This window comes from Erigeron canadensis, chromosome 1 (assembly GCF_010389155.1).
Source record: "Erigeron canadensis isolate Cc75 chromosome 1, C_canadensis_v1, whole genome shotgun sequence".
Taxonomy (NCBI): domain Eukaryota; kingdom Viridiplantae; phylum Streptophyta; class Magnoliopsida; order Asterales; family Asteraceae; genus Erigeron; species Erigeron canadensis.
In genome coordinates, this window is record NC_057761.1 from 55,759,000 (window position 1) to 55,785,170 (window position 26,171).

The 26,171-nt window shown below is 30.5% G+C and overlaps 2 protein-coding genes across 4 annotated transcripts; both read left to right on the plus strand.

Annotated features, from left to right (window-relative positions):
* Window positions 1-7,304: 7,304 nt before the first annotated feature.
* LOC122579835 (lipid droplet-associated hydrolase) lies at window positions 7,305-15,458 on the plus strand. 3 transcript variants are annotated; one of them, XM_043752082.1, is made up of 12 exons: window positions 7,305-7,391; window positions 7,542-7,615; window positions 9,124-9,195; window positions 9,289-9,317; window positions 10,842-10,892; window positions 11,425-11,475; window positions 11,646-11,705; window positions 12,499-12,581; window positions 13,212-13,359; window positions 14,072-14,122; window positions 14,226-14,330; window positions 15,180-15,458. In XM_043752082.1, exons 1-12 carry the CDS (start codon window positions 7,339-7,341, stop codon window positions 15,312-15,314), a joined length of 912 nt encoding a protein of 303 aa, XP_043608017.1. In that variant the 5' UTR covers window positions 7,305-7,338; the 3' UTR covers window positions 15,315-15,458. The 3 variants fall into 3 exon arrangements, with proteins under 3 accessions (XP_043608017.1, XP_043608032.1, XP_043608025.1); XM_043752097.1 differs by having other exon boundaries at window positions 15,165-15,252; XM_043752090.1 differs by lacking the exons at window positions 7,305-7,391; window positions 7,542-7,615; window positions 9,124-9,195; window positions 9,289-9,317 and adding an exon at window positions 10,155-10,326.
* A 7,271-nt stretch (window positions 15,459-22,729) lies between these two features.
* On the plus strand, window positions 22,730-23,429 carry LOC122586112 (transcription repressor OFP6-like). The gene has a single exon (XM_043758220.1). It carries the CDS (start codon window positions 22,767-22,769, stop codon window positions 23,328-23,330), a length of 564 nt encoding a protein of 187 aa, XP_043614155.1. The 5' UTR covers window positions 22,730-22,766; the 3' UTR covers window positions 23,331-23,429.
* Window positions 23,430-26,171: the final 2,742 nt, after the last annotated feature.

A 26,171-nucleotide genomic window follows, 5' to 3' on the forward strand; every position in this document is an offset into this window, starting at 1 on the left:
TTATAGAAATCCTACAAAACTTGTTACAATTTAACGAAAATAGTTAAAATACAAATACAATCCACTCAAAAATAATACCAAATAAGTATTTCATAACAAAATATAAGTTTTAAAGTATAAATAACATTACATAACATCAAAGTATCAAAAAATAATTTTAAAAAAAGTTTTAAAAAAATTTATCAAAATACCGGTATTACCATTCCGGTAATACCAAAAAATACCGAAAATACCAGTCAGTATTGAATAGTGAAAATATCGGACAAAATACCGGGATAGTTGTATCGGGGTACCACCCGGTATCCGGTATCCCGGGTAATACCGGTATTTAAAACACTGAGTCCACGCACCTCGCCCAGCACCGATGTAACACATATCAACGATTTAGTGAACTAAGAAATGTCTATCTTTTGAAACAAATTATGTCGAAAATAGATATACTTTTTTTTAAAGGAAAATTAAACTAATGACGCTTTTCTAATTCAAAAGTAATATATTTTACTACTTTTTTATTGAAAAAAAATCCAATTAACTATTTCTTTCTTAAACAATAAAACCAACTAAAAATAAACAGAGTTATTGAAAAAGTAAAGATAAGGTGAAGTAAGACTCAAAGTGAAAGTGACTGAGGAGTTTTGGTTGACTATTTTTTTACTAGCGGACAGAAATGCAAAATTTTGTAAGTAAGAAGAAAGATTCAACCATTGAATCAAATTAACTCCCACATGTAATCCGAACTCTTTCAAAGTCTACATGTAACAAGAATCAGTAAAATTGAAACTTAGGACGCATTTGGTTTACAGAATGTTTTTGGAAGAAATGAAATTTTTAGAAGGAATTAGAATCTGAAAGAACAGAATTTGACGGAATGTTTTGATTTTTTGAGAATTCAAGTAACATAAGGAATGAAATTCATTCCTCCATCCCCATGGAATGAAGATTCCATCAAATGATGGAATGTTTACATTCCTACGGAATGGGATTTCTTATTCTTTGAACAACTAAACGCACTAAAGAATGAAATTCAATTCCAATTCCAATTCCATTAGATTCTATCAAATTCTGTGAAACAAACGCGACCTTATATAAGTTACTTAGCCAGTTAAATTTATAGAACAAATGTTTTGATGAATAAAAAACGAATTTATTCGAAAGTTTCATCAGATTAACTTTTTTGAAATGTTCAATTTAGGTACATCAAAAACAGTGGTGTTATCGTTTCGTTACCAGTTAAAAACAATTACTAGTAGGTTTTTATTTTTTATTTTTTGCAATTTTAAAGTTTCTTCATATTCACTTAAACTAGATTATAACCTGCGTAAAACGTGAGAGAAACACAAAAAAAATAAAAATAAATACATTTTACGTATAAAAAACTGACAAAATAACTGGAAAAAGATAATCAAAAATATAAAAATAGCTAAAAGAATACAAAAAAATATATAAAAACTGGTATAAGAAAGACTAAAATAAAAACAATCACATAAGTTAGCGAATGAGAGACTAACTTTCTACAACTTCATCGGCTGAATAACTTCTAATTGAATAACGTTTTCTTTTATTACCTTCATATAAATTTATTTTATATAATATACCAATAAACTAAAACAGGATGAAGACATCCTATTACCGACACGTGGTGTTCTATTTATAGCGGCATATAAAGTTTCTCTTTCTTTTAATATTTATTAAAGATGTAAGGGAAAATTACACTTTTGGTCACTAAACTTGACACGTTTTTCACTTTTAGTCACTAAACTTCAAAAATTGCAAATTATACACTGAACTTGACATATTTTTTCACTTTTGGTCACCGCGTCAACTTTGTTAGTTTTTCTCCGTTAACTTGCCCAGATTCGTTAATTTTTTTTCACTTTTCGTTCTTCCCATTATTCCATAACTAAAATCGATAATCGGTCCAACTTCAGATCTTATATATTGTTTTGGCCGATTAGTGAAAATACATATTCATTTATTATGTTTTGAAACAAATTTTTTATGTTTACAGTTTACTATCTGTTGGTTATATAGTAGTTTGATTAGATGAAATAATTGTTTTTTTTTAAACGACGATGAAATAATTGTTATTGAAATTTTTATTTATAAAGATAGATTTATTTAGTGGCTATGTTTGAATTTTGAGTCTTCTTATGTCTACTTTAACCGTAATTTTTTTTTAGTGTGTTATATAAACTTATATAGTTTTTCTTAATTCATTTTATTAACTATTAATAAACGAAAATAAAAAAATGATATTGTAATGTTTACCTGAAGTAACATGTTGTAGGTTTTTCTGATAATCTATAACGCCTTATGATTTAACCGTAAATGAATCTGGGCAACTTAATGGAGCAAAACTAACGAAACTGGGCGATGTGACCAAAAGTAAAAAAAGGTGACAAGTTCAGTGTATAATTTGTAATTTTTGAAGTTTAGTAACTAAAAGAGAAAAATGTGCCAAGTTCAGGGACCAAAAGTGTAATTTTTCCAATATGTAATTTGAAGTGTGTTCATATTTGTAAAATTCAAAATTGATTCAAGGGAATCATAGTCTTATAACCATCTATATTGGTGCTTAGCAAAAACAAGACATCAAACAAGACGAAACGAGTCATCTTTCTATATGTTACTTTGTCTCATTAAAATATTTTAATGATGACAATCTTATACTAAGTTGTTTGATAATGGAAGATCAATCATATATTTTTTTTTATATAATTTTTTATTTTTTTTTAGATTACAATCCAATCATAAATTGCCTTGAAGGTCCATGCTTTTTCAACATAATTAAATAATGCTTTTCGATCAAAAGGAAATAGTATACAACTAAATAATGCTTCAACAAAAGGGTCAAGATGTGCTTGACAAATGTAGTCATGTGAAAGTTACACCATAATATGAGCCCATCACATACATATATTATACAATAGTAATTTTAATTTTGATTGTGAATCTACTTAATGATATTTTTGGCTCCATTCCATGTTCACAACTCATACAATTGATCAAAATCAAGGTATAATACCTAAAATCTCGTTGCTACATATTATAACTGTTTTCTCATGTTGTAGCCTTTAAACACTTAAATGTATAAATGTCTTGAGAATCATGAATGTTATTAAAACGTTCACATCAATATTCACTTGGTAGTAAGATTAGATGTATTATATGGCCAAATCGCAATAACAAAAGGAGTCTAATCATCATTAATATAATTTATTTGAAACTAGCTATAGTTTATTCATGATGTATGGTTGATGTGCGAAATTTAGCTTTAAATTTATAAACACGATTTATCGAAAGACTGACTACTACACACTCACAGTCAGTGTACTTGATCGTATGCAGTATAGTAAAAACTGGTAAGCCGAGATCGTTCACAAGGACTTTTATAAGCAATTGTAACTGTTAAGTGATTCAAGTAAAATGGGGGGTTTTGTGGCCGACTTGCCACTTTGCAAGTAGTTAGTAAAATTTGTTAGTAATCCATTAGGATTAATCGAAAAAAGAGTTTGTTGTTTAAAACAAGGATTTAAAGGTCACCTATCTTGATTTCACTCGACAACATGTTGAGATTGCACATTTGATGAAGTTCAAATTCAATTTAGTGATTAAATGACCGAGATTCAAATTAATATTCAACCCCGTACCCGTCAGGTTTACAACTTATTTGATTCTCTTGTATAAACTAGTTTCATTATTAAGACCGATACCCCGAGACGCCTTTTTATAACTCATCTAGTTCAACAATGGTTTTGATCATTTCAGATAACAATTGTGTCTATTGATTGTACCCAACCATCAACCCATTAATTCTTATTAATTATTAATTACCTTCTACCGTACCCATCATAGAACCAACTGCTCCTAACCAAGCAATCAAAATAACTTCTACCCAACCCTAGTTGCCACTAAGTTTGAATACAAATTATCCGCAAACAATAATCAAATGACAAAGAGTTAATAGATTAAGATCACGACACAACGTTAAATCAAATCACTTGAATTATAAAAGATTGTGCAATTCTTACATATTGTTTTACTCTATCAAGATGGATGAAAAGACGATTAGCCAATCATATTAAATATGAAAGAACAAATCAAAATGGAAGAATTCATCGTTACCGAATACAAGGAATTGAAAACGATTAACGAAATGGTTCCAATCGAGCTTACGATCCTTCCAAATGGTTGAAAATAAGAAAAACCCTTAAAAAGAACCTAAAAATCGTCTGGAAAAAGTGAGGATAGGGTTTTAGAATAATAATGCTTTCTATTTATAGTTGCCCGAAATAACACAGAAACCGCCCCCAACTGCGTCGCAGTTGGCTATGACTATTGTTGACCTTGACTAGCTTTGACCGAAGAGCAGGTTCCTTCATAATACAACTGCGTTGCAGTCCTACCCAACTGCGAAGCAGTCAGATCCTCTGGAATTGTGCTGCGTCGCAGTTCTGAATTGACCAGCGTTGACCAAGTTTGACTTTCATTGACCAACTTCCTAGGACATTTCCGTGCCTCGTAAAACGTCCATAAACACTCGTTTAGCTCCAGAAACTTCGTTTTCTCCAGAATAACGCTTTAGTACCTGTTAACACCCTGAAACACTAACAAATACCATAAACGCACCAAATATATACGAAAACGACTCTTAAACCTCAATAATCGACTACTTAAGCTATGGGAAATGGGTATAAAATATGACATATCAATGGTCTTATTAAACTAAGTTACTTTGATGTTACGCTATGTATGATCATTTTAAAGTTAAATATGCATTGCAACCAATTATCTTCATGATATAATAATCTTGAATATAGCTTGGTAAGCTGATAGTTACAACTTAATAGCTATACTTGCTAGATAAAGGCGAATCTATGCATCAGATAAATCGAAAAAAGTTTATTAAAGTTTTCATTGAAGCATGAGCTGTAGTTGTTATAGCTATACTTGCTAGATAAAGGCTATATTATTTTAATTGGGTTTTATTATGTTTTATAGAAAAACATATACCTTTAAAAAAAATTGTGATCATTTGAAAACTAAAATTTCGTGAAAATTAAAAAACTGACCAAAACACACTGTGATTTGAATTTAACACAATGTGTTATTTAATGAGTTTTTAGAAAACACATTGTGTCAAGTTCATATCACAGTGTGTTTGAACAATTTTCTGATTTTCACGCGCTATAAAAAACACACGGTGCTTTAAAACTAATAACAATGTGTTTTTAGATTACACAATGAAAACACATTGTGTTTCTATTAAACACAATTAAAACACGTTGTGTTAAATTCAGATAACAATGTGTTTTGGCCAATTTTCTAGTTTTTACAGAAATTTTAGTTTTCAAATAAACATTTCACTTAAACAAAGCTCAAAACTTCAAATTTGAATTATGTGCTATTAACAAAGTATATATTTTTATAGTTTAGAGTATTTCGTGAATGGAAATATAAGGTAATCTCATATATTACGCATCCAACTAAATATCAATTTGGTCACAATATGCATAGAGTGAAGAGTAGTTGTGTTAGTTCAACATAAACTAAATCAGATCGTGACTTTTACTTTGACTGCATTATTATAAGGAGAACACTTAGACATTTAAATCTATAAATTCATAACCACAATAATCAAGTATTAAGTATGAGAACGGAATAAAAACTGAATATAATTATAACAATTGAAACGTAACACTCCAAATCTCATATTATTATTATTATAAATGATCTCTTACGACTAGCATTGCGAGATTCACGCATCTCGCATCTCGCACAACCGTGCCTGAGATATTAGTGGTCTTATTATACGTGTATTCTTTAAAAATCCACTATGTGAACATATGCCATGCGTGAGCCGCGTCATATCAGATAAACACAAATAAAACAAATTGTTGTTATTAAAAAGGTGAATTCCACACGATTATTGAAAAAGTTTAACATGTGCTAAAAAACCTACTCACCATATAAATTTGGATAAATTATACTTTTGGTTCCTGAACTTGACATGTTTTTCACTTTTAGTCACTAAACTTCATAAATTATAAATTATACACTGAACTTGCCACTTTTTATCATTTTTGGTCATCGCGTCAACTTTGTTACCTTTCCTCTGTTAACTTGGATTCATTAGTTTGTTTTTTTTTTCCCAGTTTTTTTTCCGTTTCTTTTATTCTATTATTAAAAGTGATAATTGATGAAAAGTACACTCAAAACTCAATCCATTTATATGTTTTATTACAAATTTATATAACACTAACAAAAATATTTACGGTTAAATCATAAGACATTATAGATTATTTAGAGATAAAAAATCTAGAACACGTTACTCCGAATAACCGTTACAATATCTTATTTTTATTATAGTTTAGCAATAGTTAATAAATTGAATTAAAGAAAACTATATAAATTAATATAACATAAACAAAAATATACATATATATTTACGGTTAAAGTAGACATAAGAATACTAAAAAATTCAAATAGATGCACTAAAAAAAATCTGACTTTATAAATAAAAATTTCAACTAACAATTATTTCATCGTATTTCAAAAAGAATATCAATTATTTCATTTATTCAAACTAACCATAAATATTTTTGTTTGTGTTATATAAATTTATATAGTTTTCCTTAATTATTTTATTAACTATTACTAAACTATCACAAAAATAAGATAATGTAATGGTTATCCGGAGTAACATGTCCTAGATTTTGTTCTCTGAATAATCGATAATGCCTTATTATTAACTGTAAATATTTTTGTTTGTGTTATATAATTATGTAATAAATCATATAATTGGATTGAGTTTTGAATGTATTTTTCATCGATTATCACTTTTAATAATGGAATAAATAAAAAAGACGAAAACTAAAAAAAAAATAAAAATTAAAGAATCTGGGCAAGTTAACGGGGGAAAGGTAACAAAGTTGATGTGGTGACCAAAAGTGACAAGTTTAGTGTATAATTTACAAATTTTGAAGTTTAATGACTAAAAGTAAAAATTGTGCCAAGTTCAGGGACCAAAAGTGTAATTTATCATATAAATCTCGAATTTATATCGGTCGATCCTAAATAAGTAAATATGTTAAGGGTAACACTTGTATCTTGTTTAGAAACTTACCACTAGCTCATTTTGGTTAATCTAATCTAAATTAAATCAACCAAAGTACTGACTAGTTAAGGGAAGCTGCTTCGATGTTACCGAAACAGTTGCCCATCACCGATCTTTGTTGCCATTTCATATCTTCATCTATTATTATTATTAATAAAAACAGAAATCTGTCTTTCCCTCCCCCTTTTCTTCTTCGCTACAGTGCCAATTCATGTTCCCAAATGGGACACTTCATTTCCAACAAATCCAGTCTCAGATTGTGCAACGTTTCCGGGTATTTCCTATTCCCTTCCTCCCCTTTTATATTATTATTATTACATGTATGTATTTGTTATTAATGTCTCTGTGTATCTATATATATGTGATTGGGGGTTTCAATGATAAATGTAAAATATTTGTTTTTATGATTATTATGGTAAGGCAGTAGGAAGACAGAATTGGTGGAGATTCATGCTACAAATCCCAGAATGCATCTTCTTTTTCTTCCTGGAAATCCAGGTAGTATATATTATTACGAGTATATATTTCTATATATACACCGTCACCATCACACACACACACACACACAATATACTTCTACACACTCTTGTTGGGTCTTTCTAGATGTAGTCTCTCTACCCTTAGGTAGATGATGATTGTCTTCATTTCACCTCCAGCATACCCGTCTACATTTCACCTCCAGCATACCCACCTATAGCGGGATTGGGGTATGTCGTATGTTTGTTGTCTGTTATCTGTTATATGCATCCAACTTGGAACATTTCTATATTTTGTATCAAACTCCCATATATTGTTATTGTATGTGTTTGATGGAATGATGGTACTTTTGCTGACGTGATATACATGTAAGTTGCCATATTAACAAATATCACTGGATGTCTGGATACGTACATAGTAAATGAAAAAAAATTTGATTAGAGAGTTGAAATGTTCTAAGTTGGATACATAATATTGATTTCAGGCTATAGTTAATTGCAGCTCATAATCGTTATTTTAGAAATCTATAATGGCATCTTTGTTATGCGGCGGCAGATAGATTTAGGTAGTTTATCTTTTTTTATTATTAGATTTCAAATAGAATATTAAATATTAGAAAACATAATCGGCGGCTGACGCTGGATGGCAGATAATCGTGGTGCTATTAGGCTATCTTCAATGGCTTCTTGAAGATGAGTCCTTTGAGGCCCTTGGACGTCCTCACCATTGGAGCATATCCATGTTATGAAGCCCCTAGCCCCCTAGGTGAGGTGCCTTGCACAATGGGATTTGCCTCAATTCATGTGACGGGGTGGGCCCAAAGTAAAAAACATGTTTTTTACTTGGCTCTTGTGCGTAAAGGGTAGGTGTTGAGGTGGAAATTATGGAGGGTAAGGATATAATAGGATTGAAAATGAATTGTGGATTTATAAGGATTTGTAAGCACATGATTTGGTAGCTAAGGGCACATAAGGACATGAACAACATTGGAGATAGTCTAAGAGGGGAGTGAATGAGTGATGTGTCACTTTTGTATTTGGATGGAAAAAGGTGTGATATGGCACATCGACATTTGTTTCATCTTAAATTGGGGTAGAGTTTTGCTTTATATAATATGGAGTAGTATAGATATAGACAATATCACAATACTGTCTAGAGCAAATAATGATGCTATCAAATTTGATTTTAATTCCCACATCACTTTTGCATTGCAATTTAAGGGTTATAGTAAAAAGTTATACCTTCTTGGAATGGAGGAAATAAAGGGTAAAGGAGGGCACCTTGTCCCCGGAACCACATTGGATCCCCATCATCCCACCCCATAAGAGTTATGATGCCAGTAAAATACCTTCACTTAATACCCACATGATTTGGGCATCCCCAAGGATTGCACCCGCGTCTCTCAACTTCACATGTGGGCTGGTAATGGGTACCACTCCATCTACTGATGGATTGGTGGAATGGAGGAAATATCTCTCTTGAATTTTAATACTTAAATTATTGTGTGATAATATAAGTTGTTGCTACAGGAGTTATTTCATTTTACACTGATTTTTTGGAGTCCCTTTACGAGCAAATGGGAGAGACTGCTTCTATTACAGGTAACAACTGTCTGCGAATTTTTATGGTTTTCAATTGTTGCAAGATGAAAGCATTATGTAACATCATAATATGTATTTGTATTTTATGATCAGGAATTGGGTATATATCACACTCAGAAAAGGTATGTTCTATGGTTTTACAAGTTCTAATGTTACCCAAGATGTGCACACTTTTCTGATCTCACAAGTTTGTAATGTATGCCTTGCAATTGTTTATGTAGGATTACCTAGTTCTTTTGTCAGGGTTCAAATTATACAAGCTCTCATGTGCTTGATATATTCATTATGAGTTCTTTAATCAAACTAAAATAGGAAGTGTGATTAAAACAAGATGTTGATATATATGATGCACAATTTGGCAATCTACTTTTAGCTTCTTTTTTCTTTTGCTGTCAATATAACATTTATAAATCTATTTTGATGGATTGACTTGTTTGTGTATCTGGAACTTAAGGTTACTGTTACTGACAATTTTAGCTTTTATTTGTATGTTTTTAGCAACATTTTTAGCTTTTATTAACTTTTAAGGGATCAACTGAAAGCCGATTGGTTCCACTTAGTTGCTCGGGGATAAACTGATACAACCGAGCGAATACCCTAACTAAACAAATGTTGTGTTTGGTTGTGCCATAAGAGAATTTGTTAGCAATTGACATGGATACATATTAAACTTTGGGTGAATTTCTATAGGATTTGCAGCAATCTCAGCGTTTGTTATTTTCTACAGTGATGATGAGAATAAAAATAATGTCAATAAACACTTTTGATAGTAATTCAGAGGTGGCAAATTGGGTTCATTTCAAAATGAGCATCTTTTTTGGTACATGTCAAATGAGGTCTGACCAAGTTAACTGATAAACACTTTTTGTCTAGATTTCTAATAAGTAATTAGTGTGTCAATTATATATTTTAATTATTATTATCTGATATTCAGATTAAAAAGATTTAGGAGGTGTACTTCCCATTATAGTTCAGTGGTTGAGCACTAGCTTTACATGCTGGAGGTCTCGAGTTCGAGACATGGGAAAGACATTTAAAGGAATTTCACCAAGGTTAAGGAGGTTTTATGCCTTAAACAAATGGGGTGCGTTTGATCCAGTCAACCTTTTGACTCTTTTGGAACATCTAGAAGTAAGTGGTTAAAACTGACACCTTGAGCTATTGAGATATATGAATCATTAAATTTAAGAACTTACTCTGATTTTTTGTCGTCCAAATAGTTAGCTGTTTCCTTGTTAATAGTTTTACCCATAAAACCTGCAATCAAAGGAAATTTCATATTGTAGATACACTGTATCAGAACATTACACGAGGTCAAAATACGGAAAATGAGCATGGCACCATACAATATTACGATTGCTTCATGGTAATCACTAGTCATATCATTTTTATGTTTGCCAAGAGTATTGGTGTATTACAAAGCTTAGGATATTTCATCTTCGGCCAGTATTAATTTATTGCTGTCTTGATGTATTTCTTTATTTAAAGTTCATTTTGAGATTTTTTCTTTATATCTTATGGGATGTGATCGAAATATTTGCTTTTTATGTCAAGTGTTTATGTTGTGAGATAAATCCAGTCTATTTTGGACTAGTACTTTGTTATCACACTTCATCTGTTTTCTTTGTTTGTATGTATTTTGTTAGGACTGGGAGAACAGAAAGTTGTTCTCACTGAAGGAACAAATTGATCATAAGGTAATCTTTCTTGATCTTAGATTTACTTGATAGTTTATAATTGATCATAAGGTTATCTTTCTTGATCTTAGATTTACTTGATAGTGTATCAATGATTGTTTGCCGCTTGAAGCTGTTTTACTGATTTAGTCAAATAATCAGCTATTTCAAGTGTTGACTAGTTTATATGATTTAAACATAAAATGACCGGGGACTATCTTGTCGAAGGAGATGTCTGATGTGTCTAGCAGGATGAGAGTATTATTTTGTCAATGTATGTTGACTTTATGTTGAGAAAGGGGCAACTAGGTACTTATAAAGTGTGATTTTACCCTTGATAATTAGTTTCGCTGCAGCTAGTAGGAGGGATTAGTTCTGGACAATCTGTTAATCTTTTTATTCATAAAAAAATGTTTATTACACCTACAAGATACATTAAAATAAGATAATCAGTAGCAAGATGCAAATTCAAGCAGTCATGTTTATCTCCGTCATCAATAATAACAAAGAGTCGTCAGTGACATGATTTTGATCTCTTTTCCCGTTCCCCCAGATAAATTTCATTCAGCAGGAACTGCAAGCACTGGAAGTCCCTCTTATAGTGGTGTGTTTTATTGCTTCTTAGATCAAGTACGACAAAATATTTTTTGTGAAAGTTTTCATATATTAACAACTATTTAACTTGATTTCTTTATCTGGTCTCTTCGTTTTGGAGATGAACGCATTTCTTACATTAAATACCTGAAACTAAAACATCATATATCTCCTCTACAGGTGGGGCACTCCATTGGGTCCTACATGTCTTTGGAAATATTTAAACAAATTCCCAAAAAGGTAATAACAAGAAGTTGCAGATTTTTAGTTCATGTTTCACCCTTCTTTCCCTAGATTGGTTTCTGTAAGGTATATATGCTGAATGAGCGATATGGGTTCCGGTCAAGCAGGTATTTTTTATTATCTTATGGGCTTGGTAAGATCATGTCTATTGGGGTAAAAATGGGCCAGAATGGATTTGGGTAAAAGCAGGGTTTTTTTTTTTTTACGTACAAGTTAAAATGAGATGGGTTGGGTTGGTCTGACACTCCCACTAAACTGACACTTTGTTGTCCCTTTTTTTGATTTTTGCAAATATTTAATTATGATTAGAAACTACATCTTCAATATAATTAGTGAATTAACCCTGTGTGATGTATGTATCTTGATTTATAAAGTAAAATAATATATCTACTTCTAAAATTTGTTCAATGTGAAATTTGTACCTGCAACCACTTGATATTCTGTTTTCCTCCATAATCTATTAAAGAAATTTTAGTTATAAAGTAGAAATTTAGTCGGTTTATGTTGAGGGGTGCTTTGCATAAACCCCATGGATTAGTGTCCCAACAAAAGGTGAAGTTGAAAACCCATGGGTAAAAGAAGAGGAGAAAAAGATAGGTATATGCTAATTTTTCTTGTAAATAAAGTGAATCATGATGCTAAGCATACATGTTTGATGATATGATCTCTTTCTTTTTGATCTATTGTCATATATGCCTGTTTGTCTCGTTTTCCAATAAATAGAACCGAAATTGACCTTGTTATATTGGTAGCATGTATTATCTTCTCATGCTTCCGTCTGATATAACAGGTTGCATATTTTATTGCCCTCTATCCATTCTTGGCTGTGAATTCAGAGTCACATCAACAGTCGATTATCAAGAAAATTTCAAGGTTAAACTACTGTAACCCTTCATGCTAATACCATATCACTAAACTACCATTACATTCCTGCAGCAAAAGTTAATGACCCTTATCTAGCAGACACCTTTGAACGTTGTCTGTTGAATCTTTGATATAGAAATGTTTCTTTCCCCCTTTTTTAACTAGTATAATATGATGTATGGATAATAGAGAGGTGGCATTGTAGAAATACTTACTTGTGAATGGGTCGATTTTGGTAGTGTTTTATGATTCTTAGCTTAAAAGGCATATAGTTGGTAATATGGGAACGGGCCTAATGGGATGAATGGGTTAAAGGTCACCCAAAGTCTTTTTTCTGATGCATACAACCTAATGTTGTTTTTCACTTTTTTACTTTTTTATTTATTTTATTTTATTTTTATTTTTTATTTTTTTTGTCAAAGATATTATATTTTTGTTGCAACATTGTTATTTGATCGTAACTATAATAAATAATAAATGGACGAAGGTGTTTGGTTGTCAAACCAACCTGGTTGCCCGTTACCTAACCTGCCTTTCTTTCCACTTCTATCATGTTACTGGTGTTTTTACTATGATCACCAAATCGTGGTTTTATACTCAGTTTTTCTTTGACAAAGTTTTAAAACATGTTTCAAGCAGATCCCGATTTGCATCTAGATTGATCAGTGCGATCGTCGCATTGTTGGGATTGCTACCAGTTAGGGCATCAGCATTTATTGCAAAAAACTCATTGGCGAAATCATGGTCCTCTACTGCTATTGATGCTCTTTGTACAAGTGTTCTTAAGGTGGGTCCAGTTTATTTGACTGAAAGTTTCATTTGTAGACGAGGTTATATGGATTATTTCAAATTTGCATAAAAACAAAGCCAACAGTCTATTTTACGTGACTGGAACCTTGCACTAGAAAAATTCATCATAGTTTCAAATTTTTTAATATAAGGTTAAGATAGCCAGTTTTTAGGTCCAAAGTCGGATTAAAACAACGTGACTAAAGTACCACACCACAAGGTACCACATCTTTGGCTGTTTATCAGGTCAGATTACGTTGACTCAAAGTTTCTGTAAATTGGCTATATAAGTAAAACAAATGAAACTTTACCTCAAATAGAAGTTCGACCATATAGATTATCTACTCAAAATGAAAACATATGAATGCATTTTACACTTATACCCAAAAAAAAAATTAAACTTGCTGGGACAACCATAATAAGTATAGGACATCTCACTACTTTATATATTTAGTATTTATCATTTATCATCTAGAAAAACATATAATTATACATTCATATTCAGAATTATTGTGTCAGTTTGTATGGGACCTGTTCTATTTTTGTTAAAGTGGTCCTAGAAGTCCTTTTTGACTTTATTTTTTGAAGTTTATAGTTTATACACCCACATATTGGAAGGTGTACACACACACACACAATGAACAATGTGCTTTATTTGGAAGATGATATAATAGTTACTTACATCAAGTATTATTGTTTATCCTTTTCAGTATCACACAATGAACAATGTGCTTTATTTGGCCATGACCGAGTTTGAAGAGGTATATAATCTTTTCGAAATTAGAAAAGCTTACCATCTTGTTCCTTCGATATGTAAAACACATTGAAACAAAATTGGAATTATAACAGACATCTTTTATATAGCTATACAAGGAACCGGATTGGGATTTTATGAGGAAAAAGCACAATCGGATTGCATACTTGTATGGTGATGATGATCACTGGGCTCCATTGCGCATGCATGATGAGGTAAAACATTGATGTCATTCGTGCTTACATATCTTTGGGATAGTATTATCTACTTCAAGATAGTGTTTGAAGTTGAAATTGTTCGACTCCTTGACAAACTCTGATTATCTGATAAGCTACTAGATAATAAGATAAATGGTGCTTCCAACGTATAGCCTAGTTGCGTCCGGAGATGGTGGCATTTGATAATATCTCAGGTTCGATAGGAGCCGTATTCATTTGAAAGATTGTCTTGAAAAGTTGGATCAGTCCACCATATGAGCTGGGTTTGGCTGTACTTGATTACCTCTACATGATTGATATGGCCTATGGGTGGGTCTGGCGTGGGCCGATTGCGATTGTCAAAATAAATTATCTAAAATGGCCAAAACGGATGTTTTGTGTATTGTTGAAATTCTCAAATTTCACACCATTTACTATTTATTGACTATACAAATGATGTTTTTGTTTAAACAAAATATCATATATAATAATAATTAGTATTAATAATAATAATAATAATAATAATAATAATAACTTTTTAATAGTATTAAATATGGAGATATGGGTAAGGAGAGGGAAAAAAGTAATCTTCAATTCTTCATTACCTGATTATTCTATAAATCAAAATTCTGATCAACCGTCTTAAAACACAAATGCTTATTATTTAGTTACACAATAGTTAGTTAATCACATTTGGATTAAAGCTATATAAATGCGAAGTACTTAGATTTTGTTCTAATGTATGCAACATGCTTCAACAATAGTTAGCATTAAAATAGTTTCAACCCATCTTATTTATTGCTTTATTCATGTTTACGATTATTTCAATGAAAAAGTATTAAGCCCAAACAGTTTTTTTGATTTCAGATAGTGAAGCAGGTTCCAGATGCTATTGTGGAAGTCGAACGAGAGGGGCACACCCACTCTTTTTGCTGCACCATGGCCGGTTCAGTGTGGGTGGCTCGTCATGTTGCTACCTTGATCAACAAAACCATATTTTGATCATTTGATGTGAACCATGGTTTAATCTTTGTAGGTTCAATAGGCTTATTAGGTAGCTCACATGAACCTTTTGAATAGTTAATGTGTTGTACCTTCCTCTTTAATTGTAAAGCAATGCAAAACGTGCACCCTATCTTGTGTAAATTCGTACTCTATCATCCTCCTGTTTATTTATGCATCTTGCATAGGAACCATAGAAATCCCATTTGCAGCATTAATCCTTGTTTGGTTTAAATTTGCTTTTAAAAAGTAGTTCCAAATGCATAGAGAGTTGTGCCTATATTTCCCGGACAAAGTCACAATATACATCTTTATTTGAAGTTTATTATGGGGCGTTTGGTGCTACGTTTTTTAAACCAGGTTATCAGATATTTAATGGTTAGAATATGACAATTAGGCGACTAATTAGATGATCATAATCAGTTTCTATTGATATGCTCCACCTTTAACTTCTCTAATGCTTGTGGGATTGGTCGGTAAGAAACCAATAATTGATCACTTATCCTTTAATTTGATCCTATCTAATCATTTATTAGAATCAAGCGTGCAATATACAAACACCAAAAAATGATAGTAATCGATCTTTTTCTTTAAACACCAAAAAATGATAGTAATCGATCTTTTTCTTTCTTTTTAATTTTGTGTGTATTAACACCTGAATAATATTATAGTGGATTTTGGTGGTGTTTAGGGGCGATTTGTTTTTATTGATTGATTCGGAATGGAAAGATATGATGATTGTTGGTAACTTGTGAGCCTGAGCAATCTTTAAATGGTGAGAGAGTTAATGCATACTTACAGAATTTCTGAAGAAGGTAATAATGTTCATTTCTTCTACAGTCCTTGCAGGTGGATGAAATGTTTGTCATGTCTTTCAAATGCTTTCAATTTGAAGTAGAGTAATACCTCAAATTTTGGCAAGTTGTTCTAGTGATGAGTATAAGTCTTGATGCATTTGGAACTACATTGAGTTGCCTTCTTTTTAAACTAATTTTTATTAAAGTAAAAAAAAAAATTTTGGCGAGATTTTTCTTATCAAGGTTAATTAAGAAGATGAGTCTTTTGACCAAGATGTATTTGGTCATTATTAGATTATTCTTGTGTCCGTGTTCAAACATCTTCCCGACTCGCCCCTAAGATGTTACCCAAACATACGCATCTTGTGAGGATGTCAGGATTTCAGATCTCTAGACCACCTTGGTGATGGTTATTATATTTCTCTCTTTTGAAATAACGAGACTTGAAACCATCGTAAACAGGAAGTGAGGGTTATTGATAATGATTGTTCATATAAGTATGTTTAACACAAGTTTATAACGTTTACCTTGTTATTATCAAATAGGGTGTCGGTATCAATCTGTCATTGTGAACTTGTTATATTTGTGTGGGACAAAAATAAAGTAACTCTAGCGGAACCAAATATTTAAGATATCATCATAGCTAGTTTGCCAAAATGAGTAATCCAAATACAAACTCGGTGTCAATAGTTTCTGAAACTCAAGTATAAAATGACATCATTACATTTTTGAAACATTCACAGGCAAAAATGAGCTGCATCGATTTCGTTTTCAACTAGATAAGACGACTATATTGAACTTAATAGTTAAAAAATATTCTAAAGTAACAAAATGTTTTAGAAACAACGGAATTGAGAAACACACTGAATATAGTCGATCTTGGCTATATTGATAGGTTGGAATCTTGAATACTCACAATACGATCTCATATAAAAAATTTATCTTCACTCAAACTATTTACTTTTGATATAGAATAGTTGTTTTCAGAAAAAAGAAAAATAATAAATAAATAGCATATGCTACAAGGTAAAAACTATATGTTACATGTAGGATAATAGTCAAACATTTTGATGTGTTTAGATAAGATTTTGGATTAAATCAGGGGTGGTATCAAAGGGGGTTAGAGGAGCTAATGTCTCATTAGAAATTTAAATTTTGTCATGTATCTTGATTTTTCATTTTGGTCCAGGTCATTTTGAGGCAAGCGGATCAGGAATCGAGTTTTTCAAAACAGAAAGAAAATCGTACACTTGACTAAGAAGGAATTGTTCTATTTCCAAACTTTACCTTCTACAAGCATAGATTATTTTTAAAACTTTATATAGGATTTTAACACTTTGCCCCATTTTGATGTTTTTTATGGATTGTTTAATTTTTGAACATTTGAAAATCTTTTCGCCTCTAGTTCAAACGACGTTTTAGGGTCGTAGCTTCAAATCATGTTGACATATAGATGAGAACGTATATATATGAGTTAAAACTTATCTGATAACTTATACAAAAATTAAAAAAGTTTATCCGCTAATGGTATAGAAAACCTTGTATATAGAAAGGTTTCAATGTTACGTAATCGAGATATTGTTTAATCCTTTTTCGCTTCAGGTAAATAAATAGCCAGGTCGATCAATAATTTTTGTTACCCCTAGTGCCGCTTAAAAATAAAAAAAATCAATTTTGTTACCCCTTTTCCTTTTGGAAGGCATCAATTCGGTTATTGAAGAACATTTTAGAGAACTTGTAATCGATTAAAAAAATAAAATTCTATGTCAACTAGAATTGATAGCTTGCCACATTTACTTCAAACATTATCATCATAAACCAAAGTCCCACGAACTTTCTTATTTAATAGCTCCATAACACTACATTAATATTAGATTCTAAAATGAGAATTTTTTTAATTACTCCCCAGACATAGTTTACATTTATGATGATAAAAAAAATTGAGAAAATATCATCCGTATAATTAAGGTGAAGCAACAAGCCAACAAGTACAAAATAAAAGCCAGAGTGGGATCTGGGATCCATTGGAGTTAAACCAGGCGGTTTATATGGGTTTTTTTCCCCCTTAATAAAGTTTTTAATTAGTATACATATAATGCTTACATATAATAGTTTTGTAAAAATAATAATAATCCCAAAGATTATGACTTGCTGTCATGCCAGCTTCCAAATTCTTCCATTTATACCTTATTATTTTTTTTATTTTATTTTGGCAGTATCTACATTATTATATTCAGTTTTCATCAGATAATTAAATTAATATGTTTATTTCAGAAATTTATGTCTCGATTGAACCTTTCTGATCAGAAATATTAATATTTTAACATGATATTATGTTACTGTGATATACTATACGTTTATAAGTTTAATATGTTTATCCCAGGCATGCGTGGTTCGAACACCATATACTGTCCAATTGGATGTTGTTGTGGTGTTTTGAATGCTAACTGCTAACTACTAACTCGTTGTTAAAAAAAAATGAAAAAAAATTAAGAGCATAAAATTCTTTAGCTTTATCTTTCTATACAAGATATCTACCAATAAATTATATTAAAACATGATTTGTAATAGTGTTTAAATGACACATGTTTTTCACGCAACAAATCTGTATACATTATTTCTTTATATAGTTATTTAGTTATTGAAATCAAAATTTTTGATTTGAGTTTTTATTTTTTAAATCTTGGATCAGTTAACTCAGTTATCATATTTGAACTTTAATATTCTTAATAGTTTATTTCATTCATTATTCTTATTATTACATGTGCTAATGTGCTATAACTTTCAACTAAAATTTATGTTTCTTCTTAGTTATATAATATTTATATGAGTGTAGTTGTCAACCTTGAACTTGTGACTATCGGTATTAACACAAACTGTTTAAACCATCAAACCACAAATAAGCAGACTCTTAGTTTATAATATTAAAATTCCTTTTTGTTATCTACTATTTTTTTAACCGTTTATATATTCCAATCTATGCTATATTAAATATTATTTACATATCATATTCTGTAACAATTTTTCGTTTGTGTATATGATTGTTACTATAATGATATGAAACATTATTTTTGTTAATTAATATATTTATTTTATCCTTTTTCATATCGGTAATAGAATTACTCATAGATATATATAAACACTGAATCGTACAAGATATAAGAAATCCATACATCGTACAGGTATTAGTACTAGCAATTATTTATTAAAATACAAACTATTTCTATATTAAAAGTATTTTATTAAGTGCTAATCATAACTGCAAAATTATAAAATTAAAAAAATATTATAAAATATTTTCTCTCTCTTTTTTTTTTTTAAATGACAAATTATTATAAATCTTATTTAACAAATTAATTTTTATAAAAACTATTGTTTTTAAATTAAGAGAATTTGAAAATGAAATGATATTAGTGTCACAGAACTTGATAAATATACCATACTTATATAATATGAATATATAACAGATTAATTAAAATATGTGGAGCTACACGATCATTTGGGTTTGGGCAAAAAGAAGTCAAAAGCAATGTAAGGTATTGCCATAGTTGTGGGTGCTGGTGTATTCGAAAAACAAGAAACAAGGTAAGATTCAATGATGACAAGGTGAACTTGGAGAAGGTCTGGCATGACACTTTGTCTCTCGGGTATCTTCGTATAAGTGTAGAGGGAAACATCATTTCATTTTGTGGGAATATTGGTATAATTTTATTATATAACCTGGTGCATTTTTAATATTGTAAGGTTCTAGTGTGCTCTTTGCAAAACTTCGTTGGAGGAGTTAATAAAATTTACCTTAAAATTTTGCGGGAGGAGTAGTTAATAAAATTTACTTTTTAAAAAAGTAAAAAACAATATGTGGAGGGTAATAGTATTTCGACAAGTAGCATGATTTCCGTTGCCAAGTTAGCAAATATGTCACATCCACATATAATCCAACCAATAAAAATGAAGAAAATATTACTTTTTCACTTTCATACAGATTGAAAGATCCAACAATAAATATAGTATTATATAATAATGGACTAAGATTGTAAATTACTTTAACTCTTACCTTAATGATTATATATATTTGATGTAGTAATCTAATGATTCAAGTTTTCATAATCCAATCGTCGAGTTACATGTTCTAAATCCATTGTCCGACTTCATTAAATCCTACAAAATATTGAAATCATATGTCACAAAGTAATCAAATTGAAGGAATATTTTAAACTGTATGTATAATTAATTAAATACAGTATAATAGCAACTTTTTATAAATACAACGATATATGTTTGTCAAAATGACACTAAAAGAATTGTCACACCATCAAGTTCATGTTATAAATCGACGAGCAATAGTACCCGCACAATTTGGCGGTGAGATAGTGGGGGTGATAGGTCATAAGGAGTGATAAGTCATAGAGTGTAATAGCTAAATGCCTTAGTCGTACGGGCTCTGTACTCGGATTTAAAAATTCGTCAAAATTATATCAAGTGACATCTCTAATGAAAGAACATGAAATTTTAAGAACACCCATACAATTTTTATAATTTATCGATATACGGTTTTGAGATAAAATATTTTGAATAAATTAAAGGAATAAAATGATTTATGGAGAAGAGAAAAAAAATGAGTAGTTGAGATTTGAGGAGAGAGAAAAAAATGAGTAGTTGAGATTTAAGAATAATATAGGTATATTAGGTATAGATGTTTAAATTAGTGAATAAAAAAGGTGAGTAATTTAGGTAGTTCAAATCATCTTTTAAAATTTAAAAAAAGGGCAAAATACTTTATAAGATAGTATATATATATATATATATATATGCTTGTTGTTTGTTTTTATAAGACGTTATATTGACTTATACCAGGTTTTCGGTTTTAGTTAGCTAAGTTGGAGTATACTTAAATCTTATGATTTAACAATATTAAATCAAAAAATTAAACTAAACTGCATTGATTTATTCTTAAAGCATCCAAGGATTCTTTTGTTATACGTACGTTATCCATTTATATATACTTGTTTGATTCTTCGAAGTAAAATACTAGCTTTGGTTGATTCTTCAAAGTCTCTTACTTTCTGATCATATTTTTTTGAAAGGTGATTTTCGCTTGAAAACTTCGTGTTGTGATTCGACAGCGGGAGGTCTAACATATGTTGTCTTAATCGGGTCCGCGTTAGAGAGCTTCCTTGAAATAAAAATGCCTATTTCATATACCTGATGGGGGGAAAACCCCCTACTAATCCGCCCGAAGGCACGACGATCAATAGGGGTAAACCTGCCCTCTCAGACTTGAACCTGGGTATACCCAAGCCAAGCCTTCATAGAAAGACTACCTATGTACTTCCTAAGTCTTGAACCTAAGACCTCTTACTTTCTGATCATATATATACTCTTTTATAATTGGTGAAAATGAAAATTTGAAATTGTAGCAATATAATCATTTTAAAAATGATTTAAATAGTAACTATCTAATTGAGTATCAATTAACTATCGAATATGAAGTAAATAATTAGGTATACATTTGCATAAAGCATACTTTTCAAATATAAATTTCTCTCAAAGAATAAACCAATATATAAAATTGACGTCATCCAAGCAATGTGCTTGGCATCGAGGGAGGCAGGGAACTGGTGTGTAAGAACGATGTACGGCTTTAAGAAAAGGGTGAACCCATTTTTTTTATAAAAAAAAAATCTATTTTCGACACATATATGATATATCAAACAAAGTGTGTGTGGGCCGGGTTGTTCAATGAACAAATTAATTTGTATAATGTGAGATTAAAAAATTATGTAATTTATGTTCTTCAAACAAAAAATAAAAAATAAATAAAATTTCTAGACACATATATACATTGACTGGTTTACATATTAGATTATCTCCGATGCTAAGGGCGTTTGTGAACTGACACATTATATTTTTATAAATCTTTAAAATCTTTTAATTTTACCTCCAACAATACAAACATCCTTACATATCATTACATTAATATACAAACAAAAAAAATAGTACTGGAGATAGCCTAGCCTTTAGGTAAAGACGGGTGATGATTTCCTCAAGTTGATTCCCCAACTTGATCAGTCAAGTTGGGGAGTCTTGATCTTTGAATGAAAAAATCAAGGGTTAACATTCAAACATTATCTTTGAATCTTGACTTTTGATTTTCATCTAAAGACCAAAATTACCCTAACATGATAATAACTTGAGAGGATTATCTCCTAGTAAAGATATACATTAAAAAATCTTACTTTTAGACAAATTTTAATGGCAAAGAATATTCATATACAACTAAGGAGACCCCATCGAAGATAACCGTAATACCTTTTTGTTATTTACATACTAATTTATTAGATACCTTACAAACATATAAACAGGAATTTAATTTATACGTTTAGAAGATGTTATATAACTTTACGTGGAAAAAGGAGTAAAATAGCAAATGATTTCTTTCCTTTCGATTTCTTTTTCTTTGTATAGAAAGATCCTCGTGATTGGACTGTCACGAAACTGTAAACGAAGGTACTGTGACGTTAGCATGTACTTGTTGGTAAACCAAAAATAAATAAATAACCCGGCCAATTTATAAATAGGAACAAAAAACGTTCATAAACAAAAGAAATTACTAAACTTCCCACTCCTTAAAAAAAAACACACACACACATACACAATGCCAACCATCAAGAAAAAACTCATAGTAAACACCACCGCGGTCGCCGTCGGCTGCGGCAGCGGCTGCCGGAGAATAAAACTCTCAAAGATCTTCAACCCAAAACCACCACCAAGCAACAGATATAGAAAAAGCAGCCATTCTTCCCATTATTACTACTCCTCCGGCAGCCGTCACCACCACCACTCCTCCGCCGCCACGTCATGGGATACAACCCCATCAACCACCACCACCACAACAACCGGAACAACGTCAGGTTCTCCGGTAGACGATCATGACTCAGAAGTGAGAAGCTTAAGAGCCGTTCAAGGGTTTGGCCGGATCGGCGGCAACAGCCTGGCCGTGGAGAAAGATTCCGATGACCCGTACATAGATTTCCGGGAGTCAATGTTGCAAATGATAATGGAGAAAGAGATATACGGACAAGATGATTTGAGAGAGCTGTTGAATTGTTTTTTGCAGCTCAACTCTCCGTATTATCATGGAATCATAATCCGGGCCTTCACTGAGATTTGGAATAATGTTTTGTCTTTCAAACACATGCATGCTTCTGCTGCTAGCTAGCTGTTGACCATCATCACTCCATCTACACGTGATATATAATTTAATTAATGTTGTGTGTCATGTTAATTAATTTGATTTGATTTTGTCAAGTGTAGCACAAGCTAGATCAAATTGCAGGGGTTTAATTAATTAATTAGGTATGTGATGTTATTAGCACTTTGAAAATGGTGAAATGTATTTTCAAAGTGCTAATAACATCATTTATAATGTAATGTTTTAATTAGCTTGTGTTAATTAGTGTGTTAGGAATATGAATGATGTTGGAAATGTTGACATCATTTATAGTGTAAGGGAGTAGTTTGTATTAGTGTGTACGTTAGGAATATATATCATGTAATGATGTTGAAAAGTGTTTTAAATATTAACATCATTTCTAATTAATAAGTAATGTTTTAGTTAATTTGTGTTATTATCTTAATTTGCAAGCAATGTCATTTATGTGAATGTAAATTTCAATCCAAGTAATTTAAATAAGTACTTGCTAATTAACGTATATCCATTTATGCAATATTGTTCTTCGTTTGAACTTTGTTTTAGTTGATACGAGCATGGTACCCGAGCAATGCGGTGACGTTAGCGGGGACGACGGTTTTGTGTTGTCGGTGATGGTATTATTGGTGGTGGTGGCGGTGTCAAATGTTGTAGGATTATAGGTTGATATAAAGATGATAGTGAAAATATTTTAGAAGATAAGGGTTGAAGTGTAAATTAATTTATTAAAAACATAAAATGTCAAAGGGCACTTTCGGTATTTCAAAGACAGAACTTTCTAAAAATAAAAATAGGCTTTTACTTTATTAAATAGTAAAGATAAGCGTAATGATGTAGAAAATACGTTTGTATACATAGTTATAGAAAAGTATGATCACTACAAATAATGTTTTATTTATCCACATTTTTAGTTAGTGTAAATAAATTAAAAATTTTGTCACGTTTTCATGTGTGTAAAGTTATATAGAAATAAAAGTGTGTAGAAATTTCTCAATACTAAAAAGTGTATAACTAAAAGTTCACACTTTGTAGTGTGGACTTTTATAATTATTTTGTAACACCTCATTTGTGCACACTAAATTTTTAGTTACCGTGGACAAATAAGGTGTTACAAAATAATTGTGAAAGTCCACACTAAAAGTGTGAACTACACACTTTTAGTGTCTCACTTTTTAGTGTGGAGAAATTTCTACACTATTTTATTTCTATATAATTTTACACACATAAAAGCGTGACAAAATTTTTAATTTGTTCGTGCTAATTAAAAGTGTGAAAAATGCAACATTGTTGTAGTGGATCAAGTATATATGTACATGTAGTAACTACATGTAAGTATAGATCGATCGATCATATATTCTATGTTTTCTTTTTCCTCACTGGCTAGCTCCTTGTCTGAGTAAACAAAGGTACAATTTATTACTATGCTAATACTAATTGATCCTGTTCATGACTGTTTGACAACTATATATATGTATGAATATGAATTTGTACGCATAATATAAATTAAATGTATTATCTATATCTATATCTATATAATTCTCTATTTTCAAGTGCATATGTGACATATTTTTTTGCTTGCCGCGTCGCATTTTTTCTACGTGTCATCTTCATATCGTTTTGGTCTAGGAGCTTGACACGTCATCAGTTTAATGGCATTAAATATATTCACTTAAACATAAAAAAAAGTCGGTTATGGGTGTTGATCGCATGACCCCGCGCATGTTTAAATAATATTCGACCATTAAGCATTCGGATGAATCTTTGGAAACTTTTAGTTTTTGTGGTGATTTTAGAAAAATGCTAACAGTTAAAATGTAAACGGGATTATTTGAAAGTTTTGATATTGGACAAGGAGACAACATTGCGAACACCAGTTTATAATTCTATATTATAGGATTATATGCTCTCACCTTTACAACTCTCTCTTTATAATAAGGTTTAATACCTTTTGCTTTTGTTGATATTTTATTTCAATTTATTATAATATATAATCATTCATCTCAACTTTTATGATTCTTTAGATTATATATAATTTACGAGAAATCAACAAAAAGTAAGATATAAAGACTAATCTAGTTATATATAATATATATATATATATATATATATATATGCATGTACGTACACGCATGTACTATACCAGTCTATCTCAACTCTTTGTTAATTACTCGTATTCCATATATATATGCGCGCAGTTCCACAACTGCATATCACATCATGACACATATCCGTGAAATATATGGTATTATGGTAACCCTTGTGTGTTTGCATCTACATTTATCATTATTTCTTATAAACTAAATGCAACATCTCACTACAACAAAAAATGTCAAGTGTGAGAAAAATTGTGATTTTATCAAATTCAAAATTATGTATTAAAATTTCACATTTAAAAAGTGAAAATTTTAAAAATAATAATTTTCTATCCTTATATAAATATAAACAAATGTTAAATATTTTCACACTAATTAAAAGATATTTTGACTTTCATATTTCTAAATGTAAACAATTAATATATTTTTAACATTTGATAGTGTTAACTTTTTTTTTCCCACACATTTAAGTGTGAGAAAATTATTGGTTTTACTCTTCTAATTACTTTAGTTTTGTTCAACTAACATATATATAAGGTAATTGCTGGTTATACTTGATTACTGAAGTTATCGTACGTACTGTCCTAAATTGAAGTGCCAATATCAATGAAAATATATGTGTATATGTATAAATAAATAAACTATCCTTATACGTTCATAATTTATCGTACCTTTATTAGAAAAAAACTACTGACAATATATAAACAGGCAGAGAAAAATAATATTTTTTTTTGTATCTATAAGTGTTATTTATCCA

Excerpts from the sequence above, each read along its gene's own strand:
- LOC122579835 (XM_043752082.1), top strand. The coding sequence starts at position 7,339 with ATGGGACACTTCATTTCCAACAAATCCAGTCTCAGATTGTGCAACGTT. Across the intron at positions 9,196-9,288 it reads AGAGACTGCTTCTATTACAG|GAATTGGGTATATATCACAC; the intron begins GTAACAACTGTC and ends TTTTATGATCAG. Across the intron at positions 13,360-14,071 it reads TTTGTACAAGTGTTCTTAAG|TATCACACAATGAACAATGT; the intron begins GTGGGTCCAGTT and ends TATCCTTTTCAG.
- LOC122586112 (XM_043758220.1), top strand. The coding sequence starts at position 22,767 with ATGCCAACCATCAAGAAAAAACTCATAGTAAACACCACCGCGGTCGCC.